We start from the raw sequence: 26,632 nt of genomic DNA, 5'->3' as shown, positions 1-26,632 counted from the left end.
TAAGGGATAAGCATACAATCCCCACAAACATCAAATGCAGGGGGAAAAAAAAGTGTGACAACATTCACACAATCTAAAGAACACAGAATCTATCTTATAATGCATGGACTCAAACTTCAATCTCATTCTAATGGGCAACTGCTAGGGAGATAAAACTAGTTTAAGGAAAAAATTGCATACAGAATAAACATATACGTTTCCAGGTGATTCTCACTAAGGTTTTTATGTATTTTCTTATTGAAACAACAAACAGGCTCTTGGCAAAAAGATTTTATATTGGTGCCAGAATAAAGTAAGAACCTAATGCAAAAAAATTCTGCTTAAAGCAGATGTTATCACTTCTTATTTTTCTCATTTTGAGAAGCAGCTATGTTTCATTCGGCAATAATAATTCTCTCATTCTATCAGAGAATCTGTACAAAAGCAACACCTCAACTAAAATCAAGTCTGAAGGATCTTTTATAAATACGCATAATGCAGAAGACCTCAATTAAATTTCCAACAAAACGCTGCCATTTTGAGTAAACAAAGTCATCTCGGTAAGGTCACACTACTTTCAAGGATTGCAGGCTAGAAATTAATTACTAGCATGACATATGTCAAAACAAATTTTTTAAAGAACAGAACACAGCTGCAACCATGTGTTTATCTGTTTGCATGCAAAACCAGTATTCTCCAGCATGTAAATATATTCATTTATTCAGTATCTCTCAGAAAAATAAAAAAGGCTTATTGCCTCGCTCTTTCCTGCACCCAGGTGAAATCTGAGTAAGTAACACGTTTAGAAAGAAACTAAGTACAGAGTGTATATACAGTATGGGTGCTATTTCTCAAAGGCACAAGTCATCGCCACAGAATTAACTAATTTTGAAACATTAAGTTTGCCTTAAAAATAAGTTCTTCAAAGATCTACACCAAGTAGATTGTGAACCTATGAAAACCAAAGCTTTAAGTCACATGTAACAGTGTTGGTATGTCATAAAGAAGACTGCACTCTCTAATTAAAAACAAAAAACTACCTGAGAATAACGAGGGATTTCAATGAATTTCAGTATTCGGTCAAATACGGCAATATTTAACTATTATGTTTCAGTATCCCAGAACCTCCAAATAGAAAACGCAGACACAGAGCAGACGTATGCAGGTTCTCACTTATATTTTCTCTAACAGAAAATTGTGTCCCAAACCAGACTTCTCTTATATCTCATCTATCTGAAAACGAACTTTTGAACTTCAAGATAGTCTCTTCTATGTGAAGCAAAGATTATAACACACTTCTTTTTTTTCTTTTTTTTCTTTTTGGAGACAGGGTCTGTCTGTCACCCAGGCTGGAGTGCAGTGGCACAATTACGGCTCACTGCAGCCTCAACATCCCAGGCTCAAGCAGTCCTCCCACCTCGGCCTCCCAAGTAGCTGGGATTACAGGCACCACCACGCCCAGCTAGTTTTCGTATTTGTTACAGAGACAGGGTCTCACAGTGTTGCCCAGGCTGGTCTTAAACTCCTGGGCTCAAACAATCCACCCACCTCCACCTACGAAAATGCTGGGATTACAGGCTTGAGTCACCATGCCTGGCCTATATCATGCTCTTGCAGTAATATACTGAAACTACTTACTGATCGTAAACTTTTGCTCTTTCAACCAAACAGAACAAAAGAAAATTTCCCATGTGCTGAATCACAGAAATTTAGAGTTAGAAGGCAAAGAGAGGTGAAGTGGCTTCCCCTGGGGTACACTGCTCTCTGAATCACCTGCAGTGCCAGGACTCCAGTCCAGACTGAACTTCCCAGCTCATCATATTTTGTTATCAAGAAGCCAAGGGCTCACTGCCTGATACGGACTTTTGAGACACCCACCTCTTAGACCAGCGGTCCCCAACCTTTTTGGCACCAGGAACAGGTTTTGTGGAAGACAATTTTTCCATGGACCAGTGGGGTGGGGTGGGTGGTTTCAGGATGAAACTGTTCCACCTAAGATGTTCCACCTCCAATCATCATGCCTTAGATTCTCATAACGAGAACACAACCAAGATCCCTTGCATGCGCAGTTCACAATGAGGTTCGTGTTCCTATGAGAATCTAACGCTGCTGCTGATCTGACAGGAGGCAGAGCTCAGGTGGTAATGATCACTCACCTGCTGCTCACCTCCTGCTGTGTGGCTCAGTTCCTAACAGGCCACAGACCAGTACCAGTCCACTGCCCCGGGGTTGGGGTCCCTGTCTTAGAATGCTTATTTCATTACAAATTTTTCATTAGTTCCTCATAATTCAGTAATTAACTTGATATCTTACCCTCAGTAGTTCTTTTTTTTTTTTGGAGACAGAGTCTCACTCTTGTTGCCCTATTGCCCAGGCTGGAATCCAGTGGCACGATCTTGGCTCACTGTAACCTCTGCCTCACGAGTTCAAGCAATTCTCCTGCCTCAGCCTCCTGAGTAACTCGGATTACAGATGCCCGCCACTTGGCTAATATTTGTATTTTTAGTAGAGATGGGGTTTCACCATGTTGGCCAGGTTGGTTTCGAACTCCTCACCTCAGGTGATCCTTCTGCCTCGGCCTCCCAAAGTGCTGGGGTTACAGGCGTGAGCCACCACACACGGCCTGAAGTTATTTCTTAATACATCAACTGTAAGAGACATTTTTTAGCCACCCTGGAATAACAAGTCAGTTACATCATGGGCCATTCTGACCACTGAAATTGCTCTTCCGCCAAACCCGTTCTACTCATTCTTTCAAATGTAAAAACTGAGAAAACTTAACAGAAAAGCGACAATAATTTCCCTTTTTGATTTTTTAAACCAAGTTTCTCCAAATATATTTCTAACTGTTAAGTAGTGTAAATTTACCGAACAAAGCACATCATTCTTTTGTACTTCAATATTGGAAAGTAAGTGACTTACCTCTCTTAAAACTGTGCTTTTATAGCCTCGATACAACCCTTGGATACCCTGAAACAAACAAACAGCCAAGAGTTCAGAAAGAATGGCAGAGATTTCTGAAGGACGTTCTGTATACAGCAGATCTACCTGCTCTTGTTTGAGTTCTAGAACATTCACAATTGCCACAGTTCTATAAGAGGTTAATGATTCTAAACTGGCCTAAGGTACATAACTTATACCTTATATAACTTATATACCTCTATAACCAGCTCCTAAGGGAGCTCAGATTAGCTTCCTTTGAAATAGGAACATCTCTAACAATAAAACTGACTACATATTTACTTACTTTTAGTTGCTATTATTCTACTAAATATTAGTAATAGTACTTAATTGCTGTAACATGTCTTCTCTTGAAAAAAATATTTGAGATGCTTTAAATACATTTCCAAAAGCAAATGCACACAAATGCCAATTATCCTTTTGTATATAAACAGAATTATATTTATAGCTTCAAACATCAGAAAGTTATTCATAATCTCCCAAAGTAGTGGTCAATATTTCCAGACAAACCTGTATTAACCATCCACGTATTTCATTAAGGAAGCTATAGTCGCTTCATCTCATTTGTACAATTAATATTCAATGTCTCCTCACCTAGGTAACAGACTATTACAAATAACTTTTCTAAAATCAACACTCATTGAAAATTTCCATGTGATTCTCATGTTTTGTTTTGTTTTTTTTAAAAAAAGACTTCTATAAAAACTGTAAAAGAAAGCAACTAAATGCTCTCTAGTCACATGGCCAGGAAAAACAATTTCTGACTGACAGTTTCAAATGCATCAGTAAAAGAAGCTACATTTTGGTATAAACATTATGACACTGGTTACTGTCATCAGTCCAGTACTATATCTCTTCCATGGACCTAAAATACTATAGTGATGTTTTAATATAGTATCTTTCTTCATTTTACATATTTACAATTTGTTTCACATCTGATTCCAGAGGAACTGCAGGAAGATTACAATTCAGGACACATATACTGTGGAGACACTCAATGTTATGCTTAGAAATTTGAAAAACATTTAAATGAAAATACTCAAAAACCAATAAAAGGCAAAGATAATCTTAGCAAAAAATTACTACAACTGGACATTAAATTTAGCTCTAAAGTTTTCTCTCAGGCTGTCAGGCCAGGGATGAAGTCCACAGTGCTCATATGAGCTACTATAAAATCTTAATAAAGAAAAGAAGAGCTTAAAAAACACATCTCACCTCTTCATATAAGATGTTAGAAAAAATCTGAAATGTTCTTGTAGAAGCAGATACCTGTGCCCTCTGCTTAACCACTTCAGATGGAACTCGAATCAGGCAGGCAACCTAAAAGACAAATTTAATTATATCCTAAAAAGTAAATAACTGCTATAAAAACTGAAATTTTTTGGTAAGCAAAAATTATAGTAAAAAGGTATAATATGGAGGCTTACTGCAAGATGTCAAAAAACCTTGTCAAAAAACCTTTCCTGGCTTGTCCTATATAGATTCTCCCACCTCCTGCCAGATGTTCCAAGAACATTTGTCTATAAGCCTCCCAACGGCGAGAAGCACATTTACTCATTTCGAATCCCCAACGCCCAGAACTGCATCTGGCACATGACATTTCAAACATGCGTGATGAAAGATGAACCAGAGAAACCTCTGCTTTACTGGAAGTAATGCACACATCCGTAGAGGCAAGCTGACCATCAGCTGGTACCCACCCTTCCATCCCTCACCAACTGCAGCCCCCACAACTCTCGATCATGCAGCAACTGAAAAGGGACTCCCAGCACTCTTGTACACTCTCCTCCAGCATTCCAGCAGACGTGGGTCATCCTCACAGCTACTGGCCAATATGTGATTCTAATATCACCCTTGCTGACATGCTGAGGCCGGGTACATGTCACCTCAAATCCACACTGCCAGGATTTTACCTTACCCTATATAAAGGTAATTTACTTATTTTCAGAAAGAGAAACAATAAAAAATTCGTCAAACCCAAAGGAACTCTGCCCACAAAAGGAAAGAAGGCAAGGTTGGAGAAAGGGTGGCAAGGTACAGGGAGGGAGACGTGTAAACATATTTTAAACATTTTAATGGAAGTCCTGTATTCAAGCCTCTATGGACCTAACAGTCTGCAAAGATAAAAACTTTTTCTGCAACTTAGATTTCACACATGTAACCTTGAACACCAAAGTTATGGTACTCGGGAGGCTGAGACAGGAAGGTAGCTTGAGCCCAGGAGTTCAAGACTAGCCTGCAAGAAATGTAAGAAAGCTGTCCCACCAGGCCGGGCACGGTGGCTCAAGCCTGTAATCCCAGCACTTTGGGAGGCCGAGATGGGCGGATCACGAGGTCAAGAGATCGAGACCACCCTGGCTAACACGGTGAAACCCCATCTCTACTAAAAAATACAAAAAAACTAGCCGGGCGCGGTGGCGGGCGCCTGTAGTCCCAGCTACTCGGGAGGCTGAGGCAGGAGAATGGCGTGAACCCGGGAGGCGGAGCTTGCAGTGAGCTGAGATCCGGCCACTGCACTCCAGCCTGGGTGACAGAGCAAGACTCCGTCTCAAAAAAAAAAAAAAAAGAAAACTGTCCCACCAAATGGAGTACACAACTCAAAGAGGTTTGTCCCTTCTGATCTGTATTCTCCTGATTCCTAATCAGAGATCAGTACTCAATTTGGATATTACATAAGGCTTTGTCTGTCCAAAACTAAATGGTTCTAAAGCATGGCTCTACAGCAAATTTATAATGTAAAAGACCAAGTAGAAAATATTTTACAGTTTGCAAGCCACATGGTCTCTGTCGCAACTGTTCAGCTATGCTGTTTTAGCACAAAAGAAGCTATACATATATATAATGTATATATTATATATGTATAGATTAATATATATATTAATTTATATATAATATATAAATAGTTTGGCTATGTTCCAATAAAATGATATTTACAAAAACAGGCGACAGCTTGCCAACCCCTACGCTAAGAGAATTAGCCTTGGCAAAAGCAGACTGGGCACAGAACAGATAAAAGCCCCAGCACCCCATGACAAGTGGGACAAAGATGCCATGTGACGTGATTTTAGACGTCATGAAGTCAGCTAACACGGGCATATCACCTCTAAACCTAGGAAGTAACAATGCTTCATGCTGATGCATTACAACAAAGGGTATGGTTATGGTAACAAAGGATCCATTACCTGAAGTTATTTTTCTACCAAAACTGACAAGATTTACAAAACAATATAATCTGATTTCCATTTCTTCATTCACCGAACATTTGAATGCTTCTTATGCATAAAGCTGTCTATAACTTGGGCCAATATATCTTTCCACCCAGTCTCTCTTTAAACTTATCTAATTCAGTTCAAGAAATACATATGGAGCCAGATACTACACAAGCCACTCCACGACAAAGAAGACTAAGATGATGCCCTGGCCTCAAAGAACCCATAAATACATATCAATAATTTCAATAACATATGGCCAAAAAGCGCGGGGGGGGGGGGAAGAAAGATTATGGGAAATGTGGAGGAGGGGTATTTAGTCCAACCCCCACATTCAGAGAAACTGCCCAAGATTACGCCATTATAGAACCTTCCAGATGAGCCAGAATGAGCTGGTAAGAAAGGTGGGAAGGTCACAGTGGGAAGAGCGAACAATAAAAGAAAGTACATAAATGGCCGGGCACGGTAGCTCACGCCTGTAATCCCAGCACTTTGGGAGGCCGAGGCGGGTGTATCACAAGGTCAGGAGATCGAGACCATCCTGGCTAACACGGTGAAACCGTGTCTCTATTAAAAATACAAAAAATTAGCCAGGTGTGGTGGCGGGCGCCTGTAGTCCCAGCTACTCGAGAGGCTGAGGCAGGAAAATGGCATGAACCCAGGAGGCAGGGCTTGCAGTGAGCAGAGATTGCACCACTGCACTCCAGCCTGGGCGACTGAGCGAGACTCTGTCTCAAAAAAAAGAAAGTATGTAAATACAAAAGCAGGGTGTCCAGGGGCATCAGCGGCAGCCCCACCAACACAGTATTCCAAAGCTGGCAGCCGCCCACATGGTTCCGTATTACCAAAGTAGCAAGTGCAAGGTCAGGAGTAATGACAAGTAAGACTGGACAGACAAGGCTCTGTATACCACGCTAAGGGGCTGGAACTTCATTCCATAGTCAGTGGGAACATTGAAAAAGCTGAAGCAGAGGAATGACGACGTGTGCTTAGGGAGATCCCTCTGGCCGCAGTGCACAGGACAGCTGGAGGGTGGAGTGGGGAGGAAGGCAAGAAGCAAACTCGGACCAAGAGCCAGAAGGCAGGAGATGGGTTACAAGATTGCTATAGCAGTTCTATAAGAGGTCTGGAAATGAATATGGCTCAGAGAAGGTCAAATGTGAGGAAAAACTCAGGAGTAAAATGCACTGGACCTGGTCACCGACAGGAGGTTAAGGAGTGAAGAAGTAGGGAGACAGTAAGATGCTTCTGTTTCTGGTTTGGATAATGGGCATATGGTGGTCCCATAACATGAGATTAGGAGTCCAGGGAAGAAGAGGGGAGGTAAGTTCAGACTGGACAATGCTGAGTAGAAGTCTGGGGGACACGTAAAGGGCTATGTCCAGCCAAGTAATGAAAATATAGTTATAAAACTAGAAAATTACAGGGTTGCGAAAATAGATAGTAACACCCAAAGAGAGAGCCAAAAAGGAAGATCAAAAGCCAATAATGGGACCCTGGGAACATCAATTTTTGAAGGGCAAGCAACAGCGGGAGGGGGTACATGGTGTTGCCAGGCACATCTGCCTTCTCTGGCTGCCCAGCTTCTGACTCTCATGTGTTGGGGGCTTCCCAGTTAGGAAAAACAAAGGGAGTCAGTCTCTCCCCTCCTGCCCTGGCAGGAGGACCACAATCAGGTGACTTAGGTCCGACTAATCAAACACTCCTGTCCAGGGGTCTGATTCTAGAGCTATGCTGGCAAATATGTAGGCCACTAGCCCATGAGGCTACGGAGCACTTGAAAAGTGGCTAGTACAATTAAGATGTTCTATAAGTGTTAAATGACAGATTTTGAAAACTTGGTATAAAAAAATTAATGTAAAATATCCTGCTACTAATTCTTTAAAAAAAAGAAAAAGAGAGATGAGGTCTCACTATGTTGCCCAGGCTGGCCTTGAACTCCTGGGCTCAAGCGATTCTCCCACCTTGGCCTCCTGAGTAGATGGTGCCACCATTCCCAATTAATAATTATTTTACATTAATTTTACAGTGAAATCTAAATACCAAGGATGTGTTTGGTTTAATAAAAGATGTTATTAAAGTTCATCCCAGCAGATGTTTTCACCTTTTTTAATGTGGCTATTAGAAAATATAAAATTTCACCTGCATCTTACATTATGTCTCCATTGAACAGTGCTGTTTGGAGCGACTGGGAAAGCTAAATATTCGTTTACAGAAATAACTGCTTTTTTAAATGCAAGCACCAGGACCATGACTATAAATGACATTTAATTGTCACTTAAGTGATTTGGTGACAGGCAGTTCAACTTTTAGTCCAGAACCTCAAAGTGAACAAGCAGCCAGGCTCTTCCTATCCTTCTGCCCAGCCACCCAGCTCCCTGGCTTCTCATCCTTAGGCCTCCTGACTCTCAGATAAAAGACAGCTGTTATGTCCCTCAGTACCACCTCATCACACGACAGAGTTCAAGGCAGGAAGAACGGGCCTCCTCTCTTTTCTCAGATGCCCCCCAGCAGACATTTCCTTGCATGTGTTAGCCAGAGTTGTATGATGTGGCCACCCCTTGTTAGGGAGGTGGAGGATATCTAGATCTAGCAAAGCGTTAGGAACATGGGACACAAACCAAATCAGCATTCTGTGGGCAAAGGAGAAGTGGAAGGCAACAGTGTCTGCCAATCTTCAAAAAAATATTCTTCTTCGTTCCATAAGTTAGCCAGGATCAATGTTGATGGCAAGCAACCAAGCACCCTACTTGATGTGCAAGGGGGCCAGAAGCCTCAAATGGAGATTGGCAGAGGAACGCATCAAGAGTCTCCAGCAGCGCACATATGAGGGTTTCCAATGTTCACCAGTATTGTTTCCATAGAGTGGCTGGGGTGGGAGATCCATTATGGTCAATTCATAAGGTATTGAGGGAGATGAGCAAGTGTAGACTACCGTCAGGGGAAGGTGGCTAGGTGTTAGGAGATGGGTTCAGAGTGAAGAGGGCCACAGGGTCAAGGAATAGTCTGGTTTTACTTAAGACAGTTGATATTTGCACATACGATGGGGGAAAGTGCTCTCAGCAAGACAAAGGTTGATAACCTAGGAAAGAAGTGAAATAATACATGAAGACCCCACAGGAAATAAAAAAAGGCAGAGTCAGAAGCCCGAGCCCATGCTTCTCCATCTGTGACTACCTCCCTTTACCAGGCCCACCCCTCAGCCTCGGGGCCACTCCTGCATCAAAACTGGATCTTTCATTCAGGGTTCAACTCCAGGGAGGAATGAGCAGTGGTCTGGCTGAGGGTCTGCAGCCCTAGACTGTGTCCCCAGTTCTGCAAGTGAATTCCCGAGTGTTTCCCTGGCCTTCCAGGTCTTTTTTTTTTTTTTTAATTCATTTCAAAATTAAGAAAACTGACAAATAATAATGCATATATTTATACAATTAGATGCATATATGTATAATTTTTCTTACTTGACTTGGACCAAATTTTTATGGTATCTTTTTAGGTCCTTATTTCTATAATTCTTAATTTTCCAAAATTATACCTTATCTAACCTCAAAAGATTCCCTCCCTTCTGAATTCTTAATTCCTATATAAGCTTTCTTATCTGACATTTTTTACTTATTAACTTACACCATATAGTTTGTAAAATATATTTCCTCTTCTACTAAACCGTAAGCACCCTGAGAGCAAGAAGACAGTATGCACCAAACTTACTAATCAGCTGGTGTATTATTTTATGTTGAAAGCAAATGAAACTAGCCAGGAGGAAAGGAATCAGAAAAAAAAAAAAAAAAAAAAAAACCATCAATTCCACAGAAATGACTTCTCCATACTTTAGAATTTACATATAAATATACATAGAAACAGGGTGTCGTTCTGTCACCCAGACTGGAGTAAGGTGGCATGGTCATAGCTCACTGAAGCCTCAGTCCTGGGCCCAAGTGATCCTCCCATCTCAGCCTCCTGTGGAGCTGGGACTACGGATGTGCTAATTTTTTCATCTTTTGGTAGAGGACAACTCCTTGCTAATTTTTTCATCTTTTGGTAGAGACAGGATCTTGCCATGTTGCCCAGGATGGTCCCAAACTCCTGGCCTCAAGTGATCCACCTGCCTCAGCCTCCCAAAGCACTGGAATTACAGGCGGGAGCCACCACATCCAGCCTAATTTTTTTTTTTTTGCCTCTACACATATTTATTGTCTATACATATACTTATGTAAAGAGTAGGGAAAAAACACAGTAGAATTACAGATGTTTCTTTTCTACCTACCTATATTTTCTAAATTCTCTACAATTCACAATTATTATTTCATAAGTTTTTAACGTAATTTCAAAGAAAAAAAGTATTTATTATGGACCAAAGATTTTAAGAGAGAGAGAAAAATAAAATAAAAGGGCTAATTTAAAATATGCTTTTAGATGGCAACCTATTAGCCTTGATAAAAATTACATATTATAAATTTAGTAGCAATAAATCCACAAAAACAGATTAAAACTGCTTACCAGTAAGGCCTAAAATTGGGTATAAGTCCAATGAAACCTACATGAACCTAAAAGGACAGCTCCCAGCATCTAAAACTCATTAAAGAAATGAAAATAAATAAATAAGAGAAAGAAAAGGGTATACTAACTCTTTGCATTTTTCAATTCAAGAGGTCAAGAGTGAAATCCAACCCCAATATGTCAAGAAAATAGGAATTGTCTACTTCTGTGGCTTGGTATAAATATTTATGGAACTTCATGCTTCATAACCTTCCATGTTCTTACTATTATGTTTTTAGTTCTTAAAAATACAGATGCAGAAGAAAAACCTTGAAAAGGCTCTCTGATAAAAAAATCAATCTAACTAGTCGAGGGGTACAAAGCACCCAGCATGGCTTCCTGACTTCTGCTGGGTGACAACTGCAGCATGAGAGACACGCTACAAAGTAACGCTTCTGCTTCCTCCAGTACCTCCGGAGCCTTCCATGTGGTTTTCTATTAACTCTGATCCTTCTTAGATTTGAATTTGAGCTACAACAGAGTATTTCACTGCACAAGAACAAAAACATGTTACAGTATTATGGTTCTATGAAAGGAAATAAAGGGAATGTCATCTGTGGGTCTCTTGGTAAATTCATTCTGCAGAGCATTCTTTCCTCATAAATCTGGGGTTCAGTATGAATCCATGACACAGGAATGGGGGCATTTTCACTAAACCCAAGAATGTTTTATATGTTAAAGTTCTATCTAAAAACAAGAACTACTAAGGTTTTCCATAAAAAAAAAAAAAAAAAAAAAAAAAATCATGCTCCCTCCATACTTTATCAAAATCAAAATGCAATGCTGGCCTCCTTCAACACGCCAAAATATGATGAAACCTTAGATTAAAATGTTGATTAAATCATGATGCTGCTACCAAGATTTTTCTTCCTTTGACATAAATAAAACCTTTTCTGCTGTTTTTAACTGACTGCTGCAACCAAGGACTGAATGTTTCCTTTTGGTATTTATTAAATGAAACACCAAGAACCAGGTGCACCTGCATGCTGTCCCTGCTACTCAGGGAGGTAAAGACAGGAGGATCACTTGAGGCCACAAGTTTGAAGCCAGCCTAGGCCACCTAGGAGACCCTGTCTCTTTAAACAAAAACAAAAACCCGAGATGCAACACTACAAATCATAAAACTAAGTGTCTGAAAAGGAAAAAATTACAGTGAACTTTGGCCTCACTTTAGGTACTGAGTGGAGGGAGAGATGGATGCTACTAAAATCTCTGGTTCTTTCATTGCCATAGCCAAGTTCCCGTCCTTCAGCACATCACCACTGGGGTTTTACAATTGCACCCTGTCCTCTCGCTCTGGAAACGCTCTTCAAAGTCCCTGAGTATCTCCAATAATACCTTTTATTAACATTACATCTTCTCCCCAACTATTTCAACATAGTTCACAAAAAAAATCTGATTTAAGATTTTTCTCCCAGAAACTCCATCAACTACCTGCAAATATTCCTCTGATATTAGAAGCTAATTATGTCAGCATTTTACATATAAATCAATCTGAGATCACAGAAGTTGCTGAAGGTCAGAGAGCTACTTAGCTCAGGAAGTATGGGTGAAACCCAAGTCTTCTGATTATCATCTCCAGAATTATTTTTCAATAAAGATGTCATACTTACACACATCTAATGCACTTAAAGGTTCAAGGTTTAATTTCAGCTAATGCTTCATGTTTCAACAGGCAACTCTATAACCAATTCAATAGAAATTTAACAATACACTGAACAGAGCCAGTCAAAGCTTCATCATATTCAAAGCAAAAGCTACTTTGGACTTTACAGAGCAAACTCAATGTGGCAAATTAGTAAGACGGGGGGTCAGGGAGAGACCCCAGGAAACTATAAAGATTTTTGAAATGCAATTTGCTTACTTGTACTTCATTTCCACATTCTCTTTGTAATTCCCAAAATTCTCTTTAGAAAGGTTTCCAATTAAGAATATTTAACATCTCTTTCTATACCATCATTTAAAAATCAAAAACCTCTACAACAGTTCCATTTGTGTGTCAAGTCTGCCATCTTCTGCTGATAAATGGAATTACAGCTGTTGACAAAACCAATTTACAAATCCTAACTTACACTCCTTAGATTTTAATTTTTACCTACTTACGTTGGGACCTATGTTCATTAAACCTTTCTCCCTTATAAGACTCTTTCTAATCACGCAAATAAGTTCAATCGTTGTAGGTATTAGTCTTCCCTCGTCTGACAAGACTGCTGGCGCGGATAATCCAGACTACACAGGGAAGTCTTCTCAATGAAAATAACTCTACCAACGCTTAGCCCCTGTGTCTAAAATTTGTTCACAGAATTTTACACAACCCAAAAGATTAGCCTTAAATGGCTTTTTTGCTTTTGTACTTTTCCATAACAGAAATGAGCCATGATTTCACAGGAGGTGACAAACGCCCCATGGATGGATTTATAGATTCCCACCAATACAAAAATCTGAACGTGGAGGAGGTGGCAATGGTGACTGTATTTGCTTCCTACTGTTGCTCTAACAAATCACCACACATTTAGTGGCTTAAAACACAAGCTTATTGTCTATAATTCTGAAGGTATGAATTCCAAAATGGGTCTTCCTGAGCTAAGATTGAGATATGTCAGTCAGGCAGTATGCCTTCTGGAAGCTGCAAGGGAGCGTCGGCTTCCTGATTTCTTGGGCTCCCCTGTACTCCTTGGTTTGTGGCCCCTCGCTCTATCTTTGGACCAGTCATATAGCGTCTTCAGCTCTGTGACCCCCGCTCCCCTCTCCTAAGGACCCCAGTGATTAGACTGGGCTCACCTGGATAATCCAGAAAACTCTTTCCACTTCTCTTTTTTTCTTTTTTGAGACGGAGTCTCGCTCTGTCACCCAGGCTGGAATGCAGTGGCACGACCTGCAAGCTCCGCCTCCCAGGTTCACGCCATTCTCCTGCCTCAGCCTCCTGAGTAGCTGGGACTACAGGTGCCCACCACCACGCCTGGCTAATCTTTTTCTGTGTTTTTTTTTTTTTTTAGTAGAGACGGGGTTTCACCGTGTTGGCCAGGATGGTCTCAATCTCCTGACCTAATGATCCAACCGCCTCAGCCTCCCAAAGTGCTGGGATTACAGGCCACCATGCCCAGCCCCTACCTCAACATTCTTAACTGTATCTGCCAAATCTCTTTCTCATGTATGGAAACACATTCACAGATTTGGGGACCAGGACATATTTATTGGGCGGGGGGGGGGGGGGGGGCATTATTTTGCCTACCACAGTAACCAATGGCAAATTTTGGAACCTAATGTTTTAAGAAACCAGTGATGTGAATCCTTACTGCACAAGTAGTATACTTATCGCTACTTCTGCCATTTTTTAAATACTACACAAAAAAGAAAACAAGAGGTGCTCCTTGAAGTACACACAGAGATATTTATCTAATTACTTATTCTGCAATGGCGTTTTATTGTTAGCTGGGAATAATAATAGCTGGGACACTAGGAGCACATCATTAAACTTCTTTGAATTTCAATTTCCTCTTCTTCTGAACTGATATCCTTCCCAAAACCAGGAAATTCTAAAAACGTGCCACATTCAGCAACTTGTGTGAAATGGGGCTAGACCCAATGTTTATTCAACATTTTGTGTGCCAGATGCTAGGCTGGACACTTTGTAAGTGCTGTATAATTTCATCCTTGTAAGAACTGTGACTGGGATGGCATTAATCCTATTTTTCCAAGATGAGGAAAACAGCATTTCAGTGAAGGCAAGTAAATAGCCTACAGACAAATACGTGGACAAGTCACAAATCTGACCCTGATCTGTGTAACTTGACGGCCCATGTTCCATACCATACTACCTCCCTACAGACATCCTCAAATACTCCCTAGTTATTTAACAGATGGATCCAACTAACTTATATGCTTCTCAAAAACAGGGATCAAATTTCTTATCTGGTGTCTCTTAGCACCTATTAATAGTATTAGATATACAACAGGCACTCAAATATTGAAAAGCACACAATCACAAACCAAAGCAAATAAGTGACAGGGGCATTTAGTTCAAGAATCCTCATCTTAACAAGGCAATATTTTGGGAAATAAAGGTTTGTCACTGACAGAGTTCAGGTTTGCTTGGAAGTGGCTAATCCTAACCTCCTTTGGTATTTTGGTCCTTTGAGAGCAGTATTCGGTTTTTCCATTTACAATGTAGTGGCAATAACTGACCAAGTTTCACTCCTGTGGCTCAGAAGCATTTCTTCAACTGCATCATCCTATATGAAAATCATATTGTGCCTATAAAGCTCAACTTAATTGTGTTCTATAAACTGATGCAGATCTTAAATAAAAAGTTAACAGAGTTTCCCTTCCCTTTTGTCCACTAACTAAATAAAACAATCAATGAAATACTCTCTCCCAGATCATGAATCAATATCATCTGAACTAACACTGCATACTATATTAGAAAAAGAAAATCCATACAACAGAAAACAATCTGAAATATGTTAGAAAAGGAAGTCATCGAGAAACTGGGGGTGGAGACATAGCTGGGGTACGATGTTCCTTTCTAAAGGCCTCCCTGATAAATCTCTTCAGCACATTCAATAGATGAATAACTACAAGCAAGGTCATCACCACACACAGGTAATGCCAAGCCAGGGCAAGCCCTGACCCTCCCCTGTCCTGACCGTCTCTCTCTTTCGTCTTCTTCCCCTCTCTGTGTGTGAGCTCAGTGTCAGATGGCTGGGCCCACTGACAAGATGGGGCATGTTTATTCAACTTAGCTCGGCAGACTCCATTGGAGAATTCAAGCAGGTGCACAACACACAGAGACACAACAAACTAAAAGGCAACCAGGATGAAAAACGCACTGAAGGATGTCGCTGGAAGGGCTCCTGAAAGAATGATCATCTTTCCGCCAGCTCCATCTCTTTAACATCTCTTGAATTCACTCTCTCCCTCTGCATCCCTCTGCCCAGGCTGTGGTTCTCTCCTGGGGATTCCTTTAATAGCCCCTTATCTCCAGAAAGCTGCCAGGGGACTCTCTTAAAATTACAAGTCTGATCAAAAGATAAAAGCCCCAATCCTTACTATAGCAGGCAAGGCCCTATAGCTCTCAGCCCCTGCTTCACCTCAGGGTGACCCCATCACACTGTGCTCTAACTATATGGAACTTAAAACTACCTAACAAGGGCTTTTTAGAACTCCAATACTCCTCCTTGCACCCACCCACCTAACAAACTATCCTATTCTAAATGCAAGATAATAAAGTTGTACTATAACTGAGACTCCTGCTAAATGAGTAGATTTTTGCTGCCCTGCCACAAAAACAAAACAAAAAGAGTCATTATGTGACATGATGGATATGTTGACTTACTTCACTGCGGCAACTATTTTATTATCTATATGTATCCCACATCATGTTGTATACCTTAAATAGATACACAATTTTTTTAATGAATTAAATTAAACGCAGCTTAAAGGCTGGCTATTCTGTGAGGTTTTTTCTGAATTAATACCCATCCATCTACCCCAATCCAGAGAAAACCAACCACTCCTTCCCTTCAGCCTCTCACTCTACCTTGTACAGATGCTCAATTTATGACAGGGTTATATCCCAATAAACCCATCCTAAGTTGAAAACATTTCAAGTTGAAATTGCATGTGATACCCCTAACCTATGGAATATCATTGCTTTAGCCTCACCTCCCTAAAACTTGCTCAGAATACTTACACCAGCGTAGCTGACTGGGACGTGCACTGCCCAGCACTGCCAGAGAGCATCTCATCACCTATTACCACCTATCGCTAGCCCAGGAAAAGATCAAAACGCAAAATCTGAAATACAGTTTCTACTGAATGCATCTCATTCTTGCACCATCGTAAAGTCATTTAAGTAGAACCATCGTAAGTCAGGGACCATCTATAGTTCCTTTTCTTAAAATGCCTGTAACACTTTAGTGCACTTACATATCCATCTCCGTTTCTAGACAGCAAGCCTCTAAAACGCAGTATCTTATCCTGTCATTTCATCCCCAATGCCTGGAACATATTAGGGACTTCAGATCTACATTCACACCACTAGGTAAGGACAATAAAAGTGGTGAAGGAATCTAGGATGAGCTGAACAAAAGCAACCTATTACAAAAAGGAACCAAAGACGTACAAATGAGGAAATAATACAAAATAAAAGGAGTCTGGAAAACAAGTTGTTTTTTATACTGTTGACATAATTTTTCATGTAATTCTGATGGTTTAGGGTTGCTAAGAAGGAATTTAAAAGTCTGCCTGCCTTATGTATTTAATGCCCTGAAGGAAGACTCCCAGACACACTGAAAAAGGCAACAGACAGGAAAACAGGGTGAAAGGTCCCCATAATACATGGATGTGCTTAGACACATCAAACAAAGAAGTGTTTGAGTGCACTCAGGTATCTGACAGTTCTGTTTCAGCTTCTGTGTTTCCTGGTAGTAGTTATATACTCATACCTTCATTCATCTTTATATACAAGCAATTACCATCGTCAGCTACACTTCACTGTGGCCCAGGGCAGCCATGTTATCTTCCACTCCACCTATCCCCCATGACTCAGTTATACAACCGTACAGAGATGTGGCAAAATATTCCAATTGCAAGTGAGAGATAATCTGTATTGACTGATGAATATTTCAAAAGCATGATTAATTCAAAAGATAAAACACATTTCAAAAGTTGTCAACCTTTCTTCTATTATCTTGCTCAGTGGTTCTTCTTAGAAAAGGCCAGTGAAGATCATGAAAAACACTACATACTCATTTTTAAAACATGCTATTAAGTACATAAACAAAACAGCTTAAGCCCCCACTAGGGAAAAACTCAGTAACATGTGCACCATGCTCTGGAGCTGACAAACACCACACAGCATCCACGCGTCCCATCCTTTAACCAGTGGGAAAGCTGAATAAAAACATGTTTGCCCCATATGCTGATACCAAACAAGACCCTGGAATGGACTGTGGTACAAAGGGGGTCCAATGGCCTTGTCAGTTACTAAAGAAGCTAAACCGCACAAGTTGCCTTCACCTACGAGGCTCTATGACAGCATGGGCCTTCAAGAAAATCTCAGTGAGGTTCCAACTCATTCTAACTCCAGTTAAACCCAAATCTACATGTCTGAGTTCACTGTCACACTCAAAAATAACCAGTTTATTAAACTAGCCTTTTTAGGTCTAAAATATGTCATTTTGAGGAGAAAAGAAAGAATAACACATTTGATCTACAAGTGGTAACACCACACCCAGTGTCATGCACCTACTAAAATATTATGTAGGGAACTACTGAGCCAATTCAGCAAAAATATTTACTACTGGGGTATAAGTTCAGACGTTTTATGTGCCTAGATCAGTGGCATTTAAATATTGGTGAGTTGCACAATCATCTAGAAATTGTGATTAAAATACAGGAACCCTGGTGTCATCTCCAAAAATCCCTATTTGTAACTAGCTACCTACGCAATTGATGGTGAAGTACGGCCTGATGCTCATCGGGCCTTCTTGGGGAAGTACTGTTAGAGGCTGTCAGAAAAACATTTACAAAACATGATATCATTTATTTCCTAGCTTTCTCAATCCCAAGTCAGAACAGGACTGTAAAGGACACTTGAAAAGGACACTCTACCAGCATCTAAGTGTATGAGGACATGTACATGTCACCTATGCACACATATTACATTCACAGTGTTGCTGCTTTCAAGGGTGAAGAAATTTCAACGTTTTTTTCATTTCTGACAATATGAAGACAGACAAAAGTAGGATAAGATACAACAAAAGTCAAATCTTCAAACCTTTCAAGAAAAGAAAATCATTACCATTAGAACATTATAGCATATGTAGCGTTAAAGAAAACCTGCCCCAACCTTTGATCTAATTACAGATTCTACTTCCCAAAGGGCCTTTTCTGTGTGTGACGAAAACTGAGCTGTAAAATTATTGAGGTAGGGATTTAGAGATTTGGCACAGCAATCTTCCTAATAAAAACGGCACAAGTGAGACCCCTCTTGCTATTGTTACATGTTAAATCTTATTTGATTGATTTTACTGTATTCCAAATTGAAAACACAAGGTAGAAGGTTGTAATTATAATTTTATTGATTCATCATTAAGTTGTTTTTTTTTTTTTTTTTTTTTTTTTTTTTTTTTTTTTGAGACGGAGTCTCGCTCTGTCGCCCAGCCCAGGCTGGAGTGCAGTGGCGCCATCTCGGCTCACTGCAAGCTCCGCCTCCCGGGTTCACGCCATTCTCCTGCCTCAGCCTCCCGAGTAGCTGGGACTACAGGCGCCCACAACCGCGCCCGGCTAATTTTTTATATTTTTAGTAGAGACGGGGTTTCACCGTGGTCTCGATCTCCTGACCTCGTGATCCGCCCGCCTCGGCCTCCCAAAGTGCTGGGATTACAGGCGTGAGCCACCGCGCCCGGCCGATCAAGCTGTTGCTACAGGGAATGGTTATTATTTTGGCAGTGCTCTTTTGTTTCTAAGTTTCTTTAATAGTTGCTACAAGAAAGTAACTGTGGCCATATTCAATACAAACAAAATGTTATTGTTTCTAAGGAATCTAACATAATAATCTTCTATCAAAGCAAATGTGTTACAGAATGATTGCACTAAAGTATTTCTTATAATCTCTATCTAGCTTACTATGCCTTTCTGACCATTGACAGCTATAAATATTTTCTATTCCTATTTCTTTTTATTTTACAAACGAAAATTTATCTCCTCTACATTCACCTGTTGGTTTCTCTTAATCTCAGCAACCACACTTGCATGAATCTGAAATCCAAAGTTTATCTTCTATGAGACTAAAACAAGTTACTAAAAAAAGGAGTAATATGTATATAAGCATTTATTGAGAAAATCGATACTGAATGGCTTCAGGAAGTTGTGGGTTTTTTTTTTTTTTTTTAAAGTTCAAAGATTATTAGAGCATCAGAACCAACATTTCCACAAACTTCATAAATTTGGCAAACTTCTCAGCATACTAAACCGTAACTGAATTTAAAGTCCATTTAAGGTCAATATTGGCAGGGTGCAGTGGCTCGTGTCTGGATTACAGTACTTTAGAAGGCCACAGTGGAAGAATTGCTTGAAGCCAGGAGTTCAAGACTAGCCTGGGCAACATAGTAAGGTCCCATCTTTACAAAACTGTTTTAAAAAATTAGCCAGGCATAGTGGCACTTGCCTACAGTCCCAGCTACTCAGGAGGCTAAACTGAGGATCATGTGAGCCCAGAAGTTACAGGCTACAGAAGCTATGATCACATCACTGCATTCCAGCCTGGGTGACAGAGTGAGACCCTGTCATTCATTCATTTGTAAGAGTGTGTGTGTGTGTGTGTGTGTGTGTGTGTGTGTGTGTACGTGCATATATATATACACACACACACATATGCATATATATTTATATTTTTATTTAAATAGTCAACATCAAGAAGTATTTCATGTGGAAAGTCCTCAATCTATGTACCCACTGCTGACCAACTGTCCTTTTAAGATTCTCTAGGGGCCAGGCCCGGTGGCTCACGCCTGTAATCTCAGTACTTTGGGAGGCCTAGGCGGGCGGATCACGAGGTCAGGAGATCGAGACCATCCTGGCTAACACAGTGAAACTCTGTCTCTACTAAAAATACAAAAAATTAGCCGGCCGTGGTGGCAGGCGCCTGTAGTTCCAGCTACTCGGGACGCTGAGGCAGGAGAATGGCACGAACCCAGGAGGTGGAGCTTGAAGTGAGCCGAGATGGCGCGACTACACTCCAGCCCGGGTGACAGAGCGAGACTCCATCTCAAACCAAAAAAAAAAAAAAAGATTCTCTAGGAATTGCCAGGCCTAGTGGCACACACCTGTAGTCTCAGCTACTGAGGAACCCTTGAGGCCAAGAGTCTGAAGCCAACATGGGCAAATTACCAACAGCCCAGCTCCATAGAAACTATAAACAGGTGTTTGATATTTGGCCTTACCAGCTCAGGGACCACAGAACCCCCAAGAGACACAGTGCAGGTACAATGTCTTCATCTGTTATATCTCCAGTCTCATGGATACTTGTTTCCTAATTCTAAAATCTATCTACCCCACCTCTCAAGCCTAACAGTCCACATATCAAATGTTATGACATAATATTTGGAAATCTTCGAAACTTTTTTTAAGATATTAGTTACAGATACTAGGAGCATTAGAATATACAAGACTTTCTACAAACAAAAAGATGTATGATTAACATGAGAAATCTAATAGCTACTATTTGCCCTACCTATTATATCACTTTCTATTTTCCTGGACAGAAAGTTTACAAACTGAAGCAAGCCTGCCCTTCAACATGGCAAACTAGCTTTCAGGCAAGATGGCCCCAGGTAAAATGAAGTGGCCAGGTTCTTTTTTTGTTGCTTGCTCTCAACAACGTATCAACAAATCTAAGTATATATACTCCTAACTAAATGCATGTAATAAGACTGTGTGTCGGCCGGGCGCAGTGGCTCACGCCTATAATCCCAGCACTTTGGGAGGCCGAGACGGGCGGATCACGAGGTCAGGAGATCGAGACCATCCTGGCTAACACGGTGAAACCCCATCTCTACTAAAAAATACAAAAAACTAGCCGGGCGAGGTGGCGGGCGCCTGTAGTCCCAGCTACTGGGGAGGCTGAGGCAGGAGAATGGCGTGAACCCAGGAGGCGGAGCTTGCAGTGAGCTGAGATCCGGCCACTGCACTCCAGCCTGGGTGACAGAGCGAGACTCCGTCTCAAAAAAAAAAAAAAAAAGACTGTGTGTCAGGACATAATCACCAAAAATAATTTTAAGGAAATGAAGTACTAACAGATGCTATAACATGGATGAACCTGGAAAACACTACAGTAGCTGAAAAAAGTCAGTAACGAAAGATCACATATCATAGGATTCCATTTATACCAATGTCCAAAACAGGCAAATTCATAGAGACAGAAAGCATACCAGTGGTTGCCTAGGTGTGGGGAGGGTTGGGGTGAAACGGGGATTATGACTGCAATGGGTAAGGGCCTCCTTTGGGGAGTGATGAATGTTTTAAAATGGACGCTGGCAATGGTTGTACAACTCTGTGAATATGGTGTAAACCACTGAATTATACACTTTAAATGGGTGAACTGCATAGTATGTGAACTATATCTCAATAAAGCTCGTTTATTTTAAAAAAATCTTCTTTAATTTTTACTTTTCTGTTAACTCTCTTTTCCATATCCCCAATTCACTATATTCTTAAGCAAGGATTATTAGGTTACTAAGCAGTTTGTAGATTCTTGTTCCAACTTCCTAAAGAAAAAAAGCACATCAAAAACAAATTCACAATATAATACAATTTTTTAACGTAAATGTTATAAAGGTTAATTCATTTCCCAAATTTCCTATGTAAACATATGCCATTACTTTTCTAATTACAAAGAAAAGTGTGATTTCATAAAAGGCTTACAAACTTAAGACCTTTTTCTTCACTGTGTTGTCCATTTCTGTTATGCCCATCACAAGACTGGCGGTTTAATAAGACTGCATGAATACCAGGCTGTGCGATTTGAAAATAGTGTAACAAGCAACAGACAAGGCTGTCCCTCAGCATTGTGCAGAAGGGGTAGGGAGAAAGTAAGTTAATGAGGGGAATGAAGAAACTTTTATTTGTATTATACATTTCTCCTCTGCATTCGTTTTGAGTTTTTTTTTTTTCTTTAATCATAACTGTGTTTATGATTTGGTTTAAAATATCACTTTTGGCCAGGCACAGTGGGTCATGCCTATCACCCCAGTACTTTGGAAGGCTGAGTCAGGAGGACTATATGAGGCCAGGAGTTTGAGACCAATCTGGAAAACATAATGAGACCCCCATCTCTTTGAAAATAAAAACAAAAATAAATATCACTTACACTTACCACTTACAGTATTGTGTTCTACTTTGACTGAAATTATTTACAAAAGAAAGTTTGTTTTTTAAACACATGGTAGGAACAGACTGCCTATTTTTTGTCATTGTTCCCAATTTTACTTCATTATAATGATACAACTAATGATCTGTAATGACACTGTCTCTGCAGTATTCACTAAAACTGGCCCTGTGGGCTATTGTTATTGTTATTTTTATTAAGTTCCAATTATGCTTGAAAAAGTCTATCTTCTTTACTTGCTGGGTGCAAAGTTTAACATATTATCAACAGACCAATCTTGCCATTGTGTTGTTCAAATCTTCTATGGCCTTAGTAAGTTTATGCCTGCTTTGAGAGAGAGACGTGACTATCTCCAACTAAGACTATGGTTTTGTTCATTTCTCCGTAAAATTCTGTCAGTTTTTGCTTTATACGTTTTGAGACTATGTTATTCAGTGCATGTTCAGGCTTGTTATATCTCCTGAAAGAACTGTTCCTGTATCATTATGCACTGGTCTCTTCATTTTTTGCCTTATGTATTTTTTCCTAATATTAATATTACTCCACAAACTCTTTTCCAATTAGTATTTCTCTATCAGTTAAGGTTTCATCACAGAAGCAAAACCACTATGAGTGATAAGGATAAGGATTATAGAGATTTGACCAGCAATTATGGGAGCTAATTAAGCAGTTTGTATAGGGCTGCTGCTTCTGCATCTAGTGTTGGGATAGAAATCAAAGGGCAGGCAACAAGAAAGGAAAGATGGATGTGAAGTGGAGGAAGAACAAGGACAGACTGGAAGTCACATTTATTTCTCACCAACCTGTGAGAGAGAACTTGCAGTATAAGCTGGCACCCTTCATTACAGAGCCCACAAAGCTAACCTAGAATTTGGATAAGCTGATGGAGAAGAACCAGAGGGAGCTGGAGAAGCTGGAAGTCAAATGCCAACATGGTGATACAGCAAAGTCAGGTGTGTAAGCTGCAACACTGCCTGACCATATACCAACCTTCTGGGCATAAATACAGCTCTTCACTTCTACCTTACAAAGAACACGCAAATTTCTCTTGTGGCTGACCCAAACTGAAAGAAACTACTTTGGAAAGGAAATTCTCAGAGAAGTAGTTCCAGCTCAGTTGTGTGCTGACACAATACAAAGCTGTCACAATTTGAATGGATATTTTCTTCCACTCTTTTGTCTTTTTTCCATTAATTATGTTTTAGATCTGTCTCTTGTAAATTACACATAACTAGAATTCTTCTTCTGTCCTACATCAGGCTCTATCTTTTAGTTGTCAGGCTCTATCTTCTGTCATATTTAATCCATTTACATTTATTGGCATTTATAACTTTCATAATTTAAAAATAATTTTTTTAAAAATGAAATAAATATGTACTGAAAATATATGCATCATGTGCATTTCTGAAGTATTTTATACACAAAACTTGTTACTTACCACTTCTCCAGCAGAGGCAGCCAACATATGTTTCATAGGTGTCAAATATGAAGATGAATCAGTATGCAAAAACCACTTCACATATTCATAGGTGATAAAAAATGCAGCAGCTGAAATTTAAAACAAGCCAGTCTTTCACAAAGTTTAAACATATATTCAAACTGTTAAGAAACATGTTTCTCAAAAGGTATGACAATAACTATTAAATTATGAGATAACAGAAAAGGTGATAAGCACATATTTTTTTTCCTACCCTCACTCTTTCAGAATTTACTGAGGCCATGTTATATGCCTGATCTTAGACTTACAGAAATGCAGAAAATATAATGCTTACCCTGAGGGAGCATAAGAGCTAATCTAGCACTTACCGTGTTGTGCTGACAAATTACTTAAACATTTTTAAAGTCAACTTTAAAAAAGGATATGAATTTCTGTGATACAAAATATCATTATGTATGGCCATAAAACAATCAACTACATTATGAATAAATAGGTTAAAATTGCAAACATACTTTAACTTGAAAGAAAATGTCTATTCTATAATGTTTTATTGCTGGTTACTCAAAATAATCATGGCTATGTTTTACTGCATGAATTCACCTTCACATCAAGAAAACAATCAACCATTTAATTAAAACTGGAAATCAAAATCTCTAAAAAGCTACCCCTATCACCATAAACTAATCGCAGCTGCACATGAGGGCTTTAAAACTTTCTATGTACTGTTAATCAAAAAATGTTTATCAGTTGGATAAAAGATAAGGCACAAGAGATAAAGGAATGACAAATTCATCTTCTGAAGGACATTTGAACATGTCACAAAGTCTGAAACACTGAGGAAAACAGCCTGACAAGTGAAAATCAGTTCTCCAAAGTCAACAAAAGCTTGTAAAAGATCTTTACATGCTAACAAATATACACTAGGCTAAAAGAAGAGGCACTCTGTCCACGAATGAATAATGACCAGTTCAGGCAGTTTTACGTGGTTAACACAAGTCTATTCCCATTTGTGTTTCTTCATACGATTTTTCCCACTTCAGCCCACTCACTAAATGGGGAGCTATAATACCTCTAATTGCACTCAGCTGTTAAGTTTGCCACTCTACCTCCTACCCTCCTAATCCCCAAGAAAAGGGAGAAAGACAGTGGTAAAACTTCCTCCATTTCATGGTTAACCATCTCAACTTCGTCTGACTTTATGGCTTCTTTTGTGATCTACAAGGTTCTTTAAGAATATAAGTTCCAAACCTCCCTCCAACCTCCAGGTGGCATCCAAGAAGGCCTCTACTAACTGGAAATGTCAGTACAGTCAGGTTCCAAGTTGGGGGCTGAACAAGTTAAAACAAAGAAGAGGGGCTGGGTTATCTGATGCCTATAGTTTCTTCTGGCTCTTAACAAACAAACAACAACAACAAAATAAAAAAAAAACAACTATGCTTTCTCTACATTCCCTTCGAAACAGGGAGTAAGGCTCCTAAACATGGTCTTCTCTTCACCTCTTTCCATCTTTCGTCCCCTCTAGCCCCACCCCAACCCCTCACTCCTGCAGCATAGGTTTACAAAAACATCCATAGCCACTGATGATCAACCACAGTGAAGTTCTGTACTCAGATTAAGACCGTAACCAAAAGCAAAAGAAAAAAGACACCAAACACAAAAGTCCAATTCATTCAAAATTTGCAGTAAAACAAGGCTATTTTTGAAACCCTGGTACTCTCACTTTTCCCTAGCATCTCCCATTCACTAAAGTTTGGTGGATGGGACCAAAAAAAAAAAAAATCAAAACCACATTCTATAAGTAAACTCCTAAAGAAGAATGCAAAACCTGTGATCTTAATGACAGCACTATGTAACCCACACACTACAGCTAATTGTACATCTCCCCACAATAATCTTTATGTGCAATATGTAAGAGAAAAAGATCTTTAGAAGAGTGAGTGTAAATGAAGGAGACATCATAAAAAATGGTGACCAAAAGATGGGGACTTAGTGACACGTTTCTTTGCAATTCCCTAGTTCAGAGGTTCTCAAACTTGTCTGAATGTAGCAATCATCTAGGGATTTTTTTTAAAACATCCAATGCCCAGGTCACACCTCAGACCAATTAAGTCACAATCTCTGGGGTTGGGTAACAAACACCAGTACAAGTGATCCTTGAACATGGGTTTAAAGGCACAGGTTCACTTATACATGGCTTTTTTTCAATAAATATATTGGAAAAATTTTTGGATATTCGTGATAATTTGAACAAACTTATAGATGAACCACATAGCCTAGAAATACCAAAAAATTAAGAAAAGGTGGCTGGCTGGGCACCACGGTTCATGCCTGCAATCCCAGCACTTTGGGAGACTGAGGCGGGTGGATGAGATCAGGAGATCGACACCATCCTGGCTAACAAGGTGAAACCCCATCTCTACTAAATATACAAAAAAAAAAAAAAAAAGCCGGGTGTGGCAGCGGGCGCCTGAAGTCCCAGCTACTCAGGAGGCTGAGGCAGGAGAATGGCGTGAACTCAGGAGGCAGAGCTTGCAGTGAGCCGAGATGGCACCACTGTACTCCAGCCTGGGCGACAGAGCAAGACAGACCCTGTCTCAAAAAGAAAAGAAAAGAAAAGGCTAGCCG

At 40.0% G+C, this 26,632-nt stretch overlaps 1 protein-coding gene across 12 annotated transcripts in view; it reads right to left on the bottom strand.

Moving 5' to 3' along the window:
• The window catches only part of LOC105483654 (solute carrier family 25 member 26), a 169,537-nt gene that overhangs the window by 122,392 nt on the left and 20,513 nt on the right, over nucleotides 1-26,632 (bottom strand). For all 12 annotated transcript variants that reach the window (XM_011744636.3, XM_071092054.1, XM_071092049.1 and 9 more), the window contains 3 exons: nucleotides 24,008-24,117; nucleotides 4,156-4,260; nucleotides 2,902-2,949 (listed from right to left, as the gene is read on the bottom strand). In XM_011744636.3, coding sequence (XP_011742938.1) covers nucleotides 2,902-2,949; nucleotides 4,156-4,260; nucleotides 24,008-24,043 — 189 coding nt within the window. In that variant the 5' untranslated portion in view covers nucleotides 24,044-24,117. The remainder of the gene's footprint in view (nucleotides 1-2,901; nucleotides 2,950-4,155; nucleotides 4,261-24,007; nucleotides 24,118-26,632) is intronic.

Source organism: Macaca nemestrina, chromosome 2 (genome assembly GCF_043159975.1).
Source record: "Macaca nemestrina isolate mMacNem1 chromosome 2, mMacNem.hap1, whole genome shotgun sequence".
Lineage (NCBI taxonomy): Eukaryota > Metazoa > Chordata > Mammalia > Primates > Cercopithecidae > Macaca > Macaca nemestrina.
The sequence above is the reverse complement of the archived record's forward strand: the minus strand, read 5'-3'. Positions and strand labels throughout refer to the sequence as shown.